Source organism: Carassius auratus, unplaced genomic scaffold (genome assembly GCF_003368295.1).
Source record: "Carassius auratus strain Wakin unplaced genomic scaffold, ASM336829v1 scaf_tig00037267, whole genome shotgun sequence".
Classification (NCBI taxonomy): Eukaryota; Metazoa; Chordata; class Actinopteri; order Cypriniformes; family Cyprinidae; genus Carassius; species Carassius auratus.
The window spans coordinates 53691-66340 of record NW_020526370.1 but is presented as its reverse complement, the minus strand read 5'-3'; the positions used below and the strand labels follow the sequence as shown (position 1 = coordinate 66340).

General features: G+C 37.1%; 1 protein-coding gene across 1 annotated transcript in view; it reads left to right on the top strand.

The window, feature by feature from the left end:
- Positions 1-12650, top strand: part of LOC113083017 (NLR family CARD domain-containing protein 3-like) — an 84583-nt gene that overhangs the window by 46258 nt on the left and 25675 nt on the right. The window contains exons 12-14 of the mRNA XM_026254363.1: positions 5473-5643; positions 6643-6816; positions 7336-7509. Of these exons, the coding sequence (XP_026110148.1) occupies positions 5473-5643; positions 6643-6816; positions 7336-7509 (519 nt within the window). The remainder of the gene's footprint in view (positions 1-5472; positions 5644-6642; positions 6817-7335; positions 7510-12650) is intronic.

The window sequence follows — 12650 nt, the reverse complement described above, 5'->3', positions numbered from 1 at the left end:
GCTGCACAGGAAGCATATGATTATCTCATTAAAGTTCTGGGTACAAGTCCATTACTACTGAAAGAACTGGATCTGAGTGAAGATAAAATTGGAGATTTGGATTGGGAGAAGATCTCTGCTCTTTTTATGGACTCCCATTGCAAACTGGAAAAAATTGTGTGAGTGATGTTTATTAACATCATTAAAGACTGTCAGTCACATGTGTGATCAGAAAAAAAAGAAAAAGTAAAGTGACAAAGCCAAGTATGGTGACCCATAATTAGAATTTGTGATCTGCATTTAACCCATCCAAAGTGCAAACACACAGCTGTGAACACACACACCGTGAACACACCTGGAGCAGTGGGCAGCCACTTACTGTATGTAGTGACGCCTGGGGAGCAGTTGGGGGTTGGGTGCCTTGCTCAAGGGCACCTCAGTCGTGGTATTGCCGGCCATAGACTCAAACCCACAACCTTAGGGTTAGGAGTCAAACTCTCTAACCCTAATATTAAGGCCTGTTGATCTGATGTTTGTTAAATATATCCTGAATATTAACCAATGCTGTTGTATTCTGTTTAGGCTGAATAATTGTAGGCTGACAGAGAAAACCTGTTCAGTTCTAGCTACTGTTCTCTCCTCCAAAACCATCCTGAAAGAGATGAACCTGAACAACAGCCGTCTGCTGGACTCAGGAGTCAAAGAGATCTGTGAGGGACTGAAGAATCCTGTGTGTGAGCTAAAGATACTTAAGTGAGTACATTTTACAATCGGCTACACTCAACACCACAATCTGTTAACCTAAAAAAATAGGAAAACATGTAAGATTACCAGTTTTCTAACTAAAACTAAAATAAAAATTAACTGTACTTAAAAGCAAACCCAACTAGAAAACATAACTAAACTCAAATAAGTAGTATGAAATTGAGATATATATGGATTACTTTCGAACAAATTAAAGTAAAAAAATAAAAATACCACAAATTCATTTGTGAACCTGGACCATAAAACCAGTCTTAAGTTACTGGGGTATATTTGTAGCAATAACAAAATATACACTGTATCGGAAAAAAATTATTGATTAGTAATATGCTTTGCTAAGAAGGATTAATTAATTTGGACAACTTTAAATGTGATTTTCTCAATATTTGAATTATATTTATATTATAATTATATTTTTTGCACCCTCAGATTCCATATTTTCAAATAGTTGTATGTAAATTTCATTTTCAAAGATTTGAACCTTATGACTGGTTTTGTGGTCCAGGGTCACATTTGTTCCTAATCAGTATAATATAAATATTGATGCCTATTCCTCTTGCTTCCATTAAACATCAAGAATATACTAAAGTGCGTTTATGCAATACAAATATTGAGCATCGCAATAGTCACACTTACAACAGCCGATAGTCAGTTGTTCCTGATGTGTACCAATCCATTGTTGACACCCATCACATGTGGTCTATTTAAATTCCCATTCTTCAGTGTCTCTTCCATCGCATTGCTGCTTGCAATTAACTCCCTCTTCCAACCCCAACTCCCCCAACTTAACCTGTAATCTGATCTAACTTTGTTCTTTCTTTACAGTAGCATTGGAAGTCATCTCTATCATGTTTTGTTTACAACTCATGTAATTGTGAATTGTAATTATGTATGCATATTGTGGTTCTGTTCTGTACCCCAGGGGGTTTGATTTGCTGCTCTCCCCGCTCTGTCCAAGCATGGACAGGCATGTGGATTGTTGCCCAGATCATAACCATACCGCCAACACTAACTGTATGCAATATAATTTGTCATAAATATACTTGACAGAAGTGGTCCTGATTGAAGTAAAGATATAAAAGTAGGTAGTATACAATTGTAGGCTGTACATCACCTGTGTTCTCCATATCCTGTTCATCTCTTAATAAAATAAGAATGGAGAATTACATAGACACGTTTAAAATAATAATAATAATAATAATAATAATAATAATAATAATGAATCTTCATTCCTGAAACATATTTAATATGTTGATATGTGTATCCCTCATGTATTATTATTATTATTTTGTTTTTATAAAATAAGTTGAAACTACACAACAGTCATGATTTTGAGCCAAAATATTAATTACATTTATTTTATTTATGTTGGTAGACTTTCAGATTGCAGTATCACTGAAGAAGGTTATAAAGCTCTGGAGTCAGCGCTAAGATCAAACCCTTCACACCTGATAGAGCTGGATCTCACAGGAAATGATCCTGGACAATCAGGAGTGAAGGAGCTCATCGATTTACAACAGGATCCAAACTGTCAACTGAAGACACTGAGGTGAGTGATTATTAAAAATTATTAAGTGCAATAGTTTTAAAACCACTGTTGCTAAAAGAGAATATAACTGTAAAAAATAAATTCATAAAAGCTTTGATTGTCTTAAAGCCCTTTCACAAAATAAATTTTAAAATATTAACATTCAATATGAAAATAAACTCAGTTTAGCTAAAAGAGAATAAAACAAAAAAAACTGAATTCATTAAAAGACATTTCACAAGCTTGTGAAAAAATATTCTCAATATATGTCAATATATTTTGTCTCTATGCAGGTTTCTGGGTCCTGCTGCAGATGAAGCCTGTCAGTATGTGAGTGGAATTGTGGGTAAAAACCCGTTACTCCTGAGAGAGCTGAATCTGAGTGAACATAAACTAGGAGACACAAGAGTGAATCAGATCACTGCTCTACTGCAGGATAAACACTGTAAACTCAACACACTGATGTGAGCATTTTTAGTTACATTTTTATTACACATTTAAAATATCTTAAAGTGACCAAAATCTGTTTTTGGGAATCCCTTAATAGTGGAATCAAGTACTTTCTGTTTGTAAATTGTCCCTCTCACGTTTATTTTAGTCTGTGTAAGTGTGGTCTAACGGAGGATAGCTGTTCAGCTCTTGCTACAGTCCTGAGATCAAACTCCAGTCTGAAAGAACTTGACATGAGCAACAATAATCTGCAGGATTCAGGAGTGAAGAAACTCCAGAACGGATTAAAAGACACAAACTGCACACTCAATAAACTCAGGTGAGTTTAATAAACCACTGTTGGAGTTTAATAATATTGTTCTCTTTTGTTCAATGTTTAAAAAAAATACTGGAGTAAACTAAGGAAAATGAAAGGTCTTGATTCTGACCCTATACCAGACATTCTCTGTCCAGAAGAGAAAATAAATTTATTGTATTTGAGGTTATAATATATATATAAAACATTCACTGATATTAATTTTGTAATAGATTTGATTTCTTTTTATTATCCTCTTTTTTCTAGTCTTTCAGACTGCAGTATAACTGAAGAAGGTTATAAAGCTCTGGCTTCAGCTCTGAGATCAAACCCTTCACACCTGATAGAGCTAGATCTCACAGGAAATGATCCTGGACTATCAGGAGTGAAGGAGCTCAGTGATTTACTACAGGATCCAAACTGTCAACTGAAGACACTGAGGTGAGAGATGATGAAATAAGAAAAATAAATGATGTGAATTATTTATAGATGTATTATTTCCCTAATAGAGTAAGGTACACAATTTGTTGCATCAAGATTGTTAAAACTTGAAAGATCATACAGAGTCATCAGCCGGGAGCCACCCATCATTGATGATCCCTGAACATATCTGGGTGGTGGAGCAGTGGCAGACATGTCTCCCTGCTATCCCGTCCAATCAGTTCTATGATCAGTCTTGCCCCTGCATCTTGTCTTTTCTCTGAATTCAGAGCCAGTATCTCCCTTCCTCTGCCTCCTTCGCCAGGTCTTTTAATGCCTTTGGCAAATTGGTTCCTCTGATACCAAGAGAGACTTCAGGAGCTGTTGGGTGGAGGTACCAATAAAGCCTCATCAGCCAACTTCCACTGGATAGGAGAAAGCACTCTAACGTGCCGCTTTGCACGTGACTAAGAGATTTGTGTACTTCTTCCACTCAAAAGTAGCCTCCAGACCATCTTCCAATGGCACAATCAGTTAAACAATGATGACTTTTTTTGTGATATTAGACCAAAGCAAGATGTGTGGCTGGAGGGAGGTTATGGTGATCTTCTGAGAGACTAGTTTTGTCAAAAATATAGATATTTCGATAAATATCGATACTAAAATATCTGAATGGACCAATACTAACTTCTCTTAAGTATCGATACACAGATACTAGCCGAGCTGTCACGTTCACTTCCACAGGCGTGTTGACAAACCCCACACATGACCGCAGTGCCTGTCTCGTCTCATTCACTCTGGTTAAATGGCTAAAGTGAATAGAAAGATAACAATTTTAAGGTTAGCGCAAATATATATTTACTCGCCGAACACTGACTGAGCACTTCAGAGTTCATTCTCATCAAGTCATCTCTGATATTTCTCAGTTCATCTCAATGGACGCGCAGTACACCTGTGTTTGATGTACCATGAGCTCTAGTGTAAAGGCGCACGACTCGCCGTCGCTTTCTCTCACACACAGAGAGTGCAGAGAAAGAGATTCTTACATACATGCAGAATAGACGCACTACATGTACCCACTAAACGATATTCTCTGTTGTATTTTCCTGTAAAAATTACGGAGTTCCTTAGTAGTGGGCGGAACAAATGCACAAACGGCAATCTCATTGGCTGGTGCTCACCTACTGAGCAAACCAGTTTGACCAAATGCAGACAACCTGATTAATATTCATGAATCCATTACTGTTCTTATTAGCAGAATTTGTTGAATAATTATTATCATCTTATCAGTGTTATTGTTAGTTATTTCCTTTTTTTAACAGAAACACTGAATGATCAACAAATTACCACCACCAGTCCTAAATTCAGTTAAAATGTCTATGCCTTCATATATGGTTACCAAGTTTTAATTATAATTACTAAAGTTCTATCATTAAATAATACTTGATTATCCAGATATCATATTATAATGCTTGACTGACTGATGTTACTTTCAGGTGTACTTTCAGGTATTTAAAAACTTGTGCCATTTTAAAAACATATACGGTATAATATATATCGTAGTGTATCAGTCTGGCAAGTAAATAAAAAAAAAATTACTAGCCAATGGCGATTCAATTGCCAAGGTGTCAGTAAGACTTGTTATATTATCTATAAATAAAATAATATTGTGGCAGTTTTTTCCCCTGTGGTATTGAAAATGGTATCGAATATCGATATTTTTCAAGGTATCATATCGAAGTTTGAAATTCCAGTATCCAGTGACAACACTATGAGGGACATTCAACTGGTGGTCAAGATCAGCTCTCAGCTCCCAGTTGCTTCCAAGTGACAGCAGGAATCACTCCTTTGTGGTGCTCATAAATAAGCTCCTCAGCCCCTTGCCTCACAAAATGGTTCAGGCCATGTGATGTTTAATGAAATGTTCAAAGTAATACTGTTAGATTAACAAGAGATTTCATAACAAACAATGTTTGATAATCTTAACATGTTTGTAATAGAATGCACATTAAATTGAATCCTGCTTCATCTTCTGCAGATTTTTGAGTCCTGCTGCAAATGAAGCCTGTCAGTATGTGTCTGGAATTGTGGGTAAAAACCCGTTGCTCCTGAGAGATCTTAATCTGGGTGAATGTGAATTAGGAGACACAAGAGTAAATCAGATCACTGCTCTACTGCAGGATAAGCACTGTAAACTCAACACACTGATGTGAGTATTTTATAACATTTCAATACTAATAACTTCTAGCAGCATGTTACAGTAGTTGATAATTCTCATTCAGGTCAGTACAATTTTTCTCTTAGCATCACAATAAAATCACAAAAATAGGTAACACTTTATTTCGTTTCGTATTTAGTTCACTTTAGACATTCTACTAACAGTAAGTAACTTTGCAACTACATGTCAACTAGCAGTTAGTAGGGTATTAGCAGACTGTCTGCTTAAAATCTTCTAACACTTTCTTTGTCAAATTATCAAACTAACCCTAAACCTATCCCAACAGTCTACTCTGAGAGTTAGTAGACGTGTATTAGTAAATAATGAGATTTAGGTCCCATGGGATATGCAGTTAGAAAGTTACTTGTTGTTAGTAGAATGTCTAAAGTGGACTATCAAAATAAAGTGTAACCCAAAAATACAGCTTCGATATGAATACACAGATTTCTTTCATAGAGCTACAAAAACAATTTCCAGCTGTAATTTCAATATAAGTTATATTAAAGTGTACATTCAGGGGTTGGATAAAATAGTGTGAACAATTGGGAAATAGCCAATATTTTATTCAGGATATTGCCACCATTTGCCTATAGTACAGCTTCCAGCCTTGTCAAAATATATTTTTATAGCACTCATGAATCTTTGTTAATGTTAGATAAGTTCAGTGGTTTGTTCATGTTAGTTTTTTTTTCTTTCTAACTTTTAATTAAAAAAATGAGTAGTAGCATTGTTTACATTAAAATATCATTTCTCATTGTAAGTCCATGTTAACTAATTGTTTATTTTTATTTTGTTTATTTTTACCATTTTTTAAATGATACCTTATTGTAGAGATATTGAGTAGGAAAATGAACAAAAGATGCAACAAACCAAGGGTGAAATTGAATTTATCTGAGTCTATTTAAAATGACAAATACTACCCACAAATCCTCCAAAACCTTGAATGATTATCATAAAATTTACCTATTTTCTTTTTCTTTCTCTCTTCAGTCTATATAGATGCAGTATTACAGAGAAACAATGTCTCATCCTGATTTCAGCTCTGAAATTAAACCCTTCATACCTGAGAGAACTGGACTTAAGTGAGAATGAACTAAAAGACACAGGATTGAATAACTTATGTGACGTTCTGAAAGATTCACACTGTAAACTGGAGAGACTGAGGTGAGGAACATTCACATACAAGAATCACAATACTTAGTCACTTGAACACTCTAAAGTAAAATTAAAAGTTTTTTACATAGGCAAAAATGTAGTTTTTGATGTTTTAAGATTTGTTCAAAATTTACAGACAACATTAAACTATTTACATTATGTTTTCTAATATCTTTATTGCATTATATTAGTATATGTCTAAATATGCATCACACTATTAGCAGGCCTACACTCTATTATTATCCGTTATACATATGTAAATATGTAAATTCACATTAAATGCAGGCATCAGAGACTCCTCTGTACTGCAATTATAAATTTTTTATGTTGATTTTTTAATACTGATTTGATACTGAATTTTGCATAAAATATTATGTAAATGTAGTAAGCATAAGAAAATCTTCCTCTGTAAATTAAAATCTCCCTCAATTGAAGGAGGAAAATATAGTGAACTGTCGTTTGCTGTTTGTTTGACAGAAAACAGGCATTGTATTAATCACCTAAACTAACAACAACATATGTTTTTAGGCTTTCAGACTGCAGTATCACTGAAGAAGGTTATAAAGCTCTGGCTTCAGCTCTGAGATCAAACCCTTCACACCTGATAGAGCTGGATCTGACAGGAAATGATCCTGGACAATCAGGAGTGGAGAAGCTCAGTGATTTACTACAGGATGATTCCTGTAAATTAAAGATCATCAGGTAATATACACTGAGACATTGAAATATTTAAAACTGAACCACAGATATAATATCAACTGTATGACAATAGAGGGTTAAATAGACCAGTGTGGAAAAGGAATAAAATGAAATGAATTCTAATGCAATTACAAGAATTAAAAGACCTTTCACAAGCTTTCTTTAAAATCAAACAATGGTAATCGAGTAGATGTGGCAGTGGGATGTCTGTCCTGTAGCTTGGTTATGAGGATGAGTGTCTCTCAGTGGACCTCAGTGAGGTCCATGCCAACAAGGACTTAAAAGCCTTAGTGATCTGAAACAAAGAGACAACAGCCAGAATGTGCACAGTAATATGCTTGTGCTTATAATGGTGAGGGAAGGAGGGTTGTGAGGCATTTAGGCATACCTACCGAGCAGTAGTGTCACGTATATATGTCCTGTGTCTGAAATCCAGCACAGCGTTAGTTCAATCAGGCCACGAAGGCATAGGCTGTGACCAGCTGATGCTGACCGCATCAACTGGTTGCAGCCTATGCCTCCGTGGCCTGACTGAACTATGCTGGGCTGGATTTCAGACAGGATTACTTTGGCAAGGTACTTGAGTTTCTTGAACATAATTTATCTTTGGCGGTCAAGTCAATTCACCTTTATTTAACTAGCGCTTTAAAATAAAATACATTGCGACAACTGAACAACATTCATTAGAAAAACAGTTTGTCAATAATGCAAAATGACAGTTAAAGGCAGTTCATCATTGAATTCAGTGATGTCACCTCTGTTAAGTTTAAATAGTGTCTGTGCATTCATTTGCAATCAAGTCAACGATATCACTGTAAATGAAGTGACCCCAACTAAGCAAGCCAGAGGCGACAGCGGCAAGGAACCAAAACTCCATTGGTGACAGAATGTAGAAAAAATCTTGAGAGAAACCAGGCTCAGTTGGGGGGCCAGTTCTCCTCTGACCAGACAAAACCAGCAGTTCAATTCCAGGCTGCAGCAAAGTAAGATTGTGCAGAAGAATCATCTGTCTTGTCCTGGTGGTAATCTGAGACAAGGTCTTTACAGGGGATCTGTATCTGGGGCTCTAGTTGTCCTGGACTCCACTGTCTTTCAGGGCAGTAGAGGTCCTTTCTAGGTGCCAATCCACCATCTGGTCTGGATACGTACTGGATCCGGGCGACTGCACTTACCCTCTGATCTACAGATTGGATCTGGTGACTACGGTGACCTCAGAATAAGAGAGAAACAGACTAATATTAGCATAGATGCCATTCTTCTAATGATGTAGCAAGTACATCGGGTGTTATGGGTGTTCCCGGTTTTGGTTTACCTAATTAATGCAGCCTAAAAATCCTTTAACGGATTTGGATATTAGAAGCATATCAGTGTGTTATGTGTAAGCCAGGTTAAAGAGATGGGTCTTTAATCTAGATTTAAATTGCAAGAGTGTGTCTGCCTCTGGAACGATGTTAGGTAGGTTATTCCAGAGTTTAGGAGCCAAATAAGAAAAGTATCTGCCGTCCACAGTTGATTTTGATATTCTATGTATTATAAAATTGCCTGAGTTTTCAGAATGCAGCGGGCGTGGGAGATAATGCAACAAGAGCTCCTTCAAATACTGAGGTGCTAAACCATTAAGGGCTTTATAAGTAATAAGCAAGATTTTAAAATCTATACGATGTTTGATTGGGAGCCAGTGCATTGTTGACAGGACCGGGCTAATACAGTCATACTTCCTGGTTCTAGGAAGAACTCTTGCTGCTGGATTTTGGACTAGCTGTAGTTTATTTACTAACCATGCAGAACAACAAATGCTAGAAAAAATGCTTTCTAAGGAAAGATTGCTATCAAATAGCACACCTAGGTTCCTAACTGATGACAGAGAATGACAGAGCAGCCATCAAGTCTTAGACAGTGTTCTATGTTAATACATGCAGAGTTTTTAGATCCTATCATTAACACCTCTTTTTTGAGAATTTAGCAGTAAGAAATTAATCGTCATCCAGTTTTTTATATCGACTATGCATTCCATTAGTTTTTTTTAAATTGGGGTGTTTCACCGGGCTGCGAAAATAAATAAATAAAATAGAGCTGAGTATAATCAGCATAATAGTGAAAGCTAACACCATGTTTCCTGATGATATCTCCCACGGGTAACATTTAAAGCGTGTAGAGTATCGGCCCTAGTAGTGAGCCTTGAGGTACTCCATACTGCACTTGTGATTGATATGATACAGTACAGACCAAAAGTTTGGACAAACCTTCACATTCAAAGAGTTTTCTTTATTTTCATGACTATGAAAATTGTAGAGTCACACTGAAGGCATCAAGGGCTATTTGACCAAGAAGGAGAGTGTTGGGGTGCTGCGCCAGATGACCTGGCCTCCACAGTCACCGGACCTGAACCCAATCGAGATGGTTTAGGGGTGAGCTAGACCACAGACTGAAGGCAAAAGGGCCAACAAGTGCTAAGCATCTCTCGGGGGAACTCCTTCAAGACTGTTGGAAGTCCATTTCAGGTGACTACCTCTTGAAGCTCATCAAGAGAATGCCAAGAGTGTGCAAAGCAGTAATCAAAGTAAAAGGTGGCTACTTTGAAGAACCTAGAATGACACATTTTCAGTTTTTTCACACTTTTTTTGTTATGTATATAATTCCATATATAATTCCACATGTGTTAATTCATAGTTTTGATGCCTTCAGTGTGAATCTACAATTTCCATGCTTTATTTTTCGTTAATTTAGCCACTGTATTAAATAAATACCTGGGGTTATGTTTGTTTTCTTCTAAAAGAGAAGAAAAGTAATCGGACCAGCAGTTTTTAATGCTTTTCTGTAGGATAGGTTACTTTCCCGCCAAGCAATACGAAATACCTCTAGTTTTGTTTTCCTCCAGCTGCTCGCCATTTTTTGGGCTGCTCTCTTTGGGGTGGAATTATGCTCATTATACCATGGTGAGTGTTTTCCTTAACCTTCTTTCGGCATAAAGGAGCAACTGTATTTAAAATGATAGAAAAGAGAGAGTCCATAGTTTTCGTTACATTATCAAGTTTTGGATATGCTAAGGAATTCGGATACATCAGGAAGATAACTTACAAAGCAGTCTTTTGTGGTAGAAGTGATGGTTCTACCATACTTGTAACAAGAAGTAGAATTTTACAATTTTAACTTACAAGTCTGTATGGTGCCCTGGTGGCCTGGATACAGTACCCAGTACAAACATCATAGGGGATTTATCATTAACATTTGTTTCTCTGGATAATGTTATATGAAGCACCATTACTTCAAATGAGTTATACTTGAAGCCTGCACTCTGAGAAGTCCATATTGCATCTGTTTTTTTATTTTTTGAACCTCAATTATTACTCTTAAACTTGTTTGGACGTTTTTTTGTATTTTCTTGTTCGAGGAACAGACAGTCTTTATAGTGTGATATCTAGGTGAAAGAGTCTCTATGTGCTGAGAATTAACTGACCTCTGTGACGTGAGGCAGTTAGCAGATGTTCGGTTTAGCCAGTCTGTCTGCTTCCTGACCTGGGCCCCAGTTAGTCAAGTACAAACTCTAAGACTATGTGCCATATTTCTAGAGAGAAGATTGGTGCCACCCCAGGAGGTCTGCCCCAAAAGCTTGTCCAATTGTCTATGAAACCTATGTTATTCTGCGGGCACCACTTAGACATCCAGCCATTGAGTGATGACAATTTTCTATGCATCTCGTCACCACGGTAAGCAGGAAGGGGACCAGAGCATATTACAGTGTCTGACATCATGGTTGCAAGTTCACACTGCTCTTTAATATTATTTTTAGTGATCTTCGACTGGCAAAGTTGAAAATCGTTAACGCCAGCTTGAATAACAATCTTACTGTGTTTACGTTTAGCATTTGCCAGCACTTTTAAATTTGCCAAGATGTCAGGCACTCTGGTTCCCGGTAAATATTTGACTATGGTGGCTGGTGTCTCTATATTCACGTTCCGTATAGTAGAATTGCTAATAACTAGAGATCTTTCATCAGGTTTTCCCACGACTACGCTGCCTCACTGTCACCCAGTTGCCCTACTGCAGGGCCTCTGTTGCAGGAACAGAACAATGTACAGGAATCCCTGAGCTAGACACATCCAAAGCCGTATCTAGAGTCCTAACATTCTTACTGTCCTCAATTAAAATTTGGATGTGTTTCTCTAATTCTGAAATCTTCTCTGTCAGCCTAACCATTTCTCTGCATTTATCACATGTGAATCCCTCATCGCCGACATAGATAGATAAACTTTACATGTGACAAGATGTGCAAATAGCAGGAGAAGCCATTACTCACAAGTGCTTGATGAAATATTCTTACCATAGTTGTTTGAAAAACTGGAGCGAGAGAGGACAGGAGAATAAAAAACAGCGATAGGTACGAATGAAAACGCTAATGACAAGCTAATGAGTGCTAATGCAATGCAGGAGATAACATACCTCCCCCAAACATAATGGGAGGTATTACTGCCTGAAGAAGAACCCCCCCCCAAAAAAAAACCCATCTTTGTTCCATTCTTGCAAAAGAGAAACGACAATGTTATTGAGAGAGTCTTAATGCAGAATGTCAAGCGCCTCTTTAATTTAAGTAGCAGTCAAACAGCAAAGGGTGTTCTCTCCAGCGGGAAAAACAGCAGGCCCTTTCTTTTCCTCCCTCGCTGAGGGATAGAACAGCAAGCTCCAGTAGTTATCAGTGTTTGGAATAATGCCGTTTAAAAGAACAGTGTTAGGTAACGATGTTATTTTTAACATTACTGGACGTTAAATGCTGTGCGTTACTATGCATTGATTTAATAAACTATGTAATCCGAACGCACCCCTGGCTGACACAGCGAGTGAGAAGGTGGGTTGATTAATAACAAGATAAGCAATTATGATTGAGTCATGTTTCATAGTAGCCAATCAGAGCCAGTGTTTTTGCACACATGCCGGCACACGCGCCAGCAGCACCAAACACACACACACACACACGTAACAGCAGCACCTTTTCAAGGTGGAGAGACAATATAAGCACTACTTCAAATTAATTTTGGTCAAAGGCAGGAGCGTGCATGTAATGTGTAGCCTACATGTAATGTGTGACACACACATCTACAAAGCTAGTGGCCAAAAACACTTTTCTTACAAAGATAATAGTTGAAGTG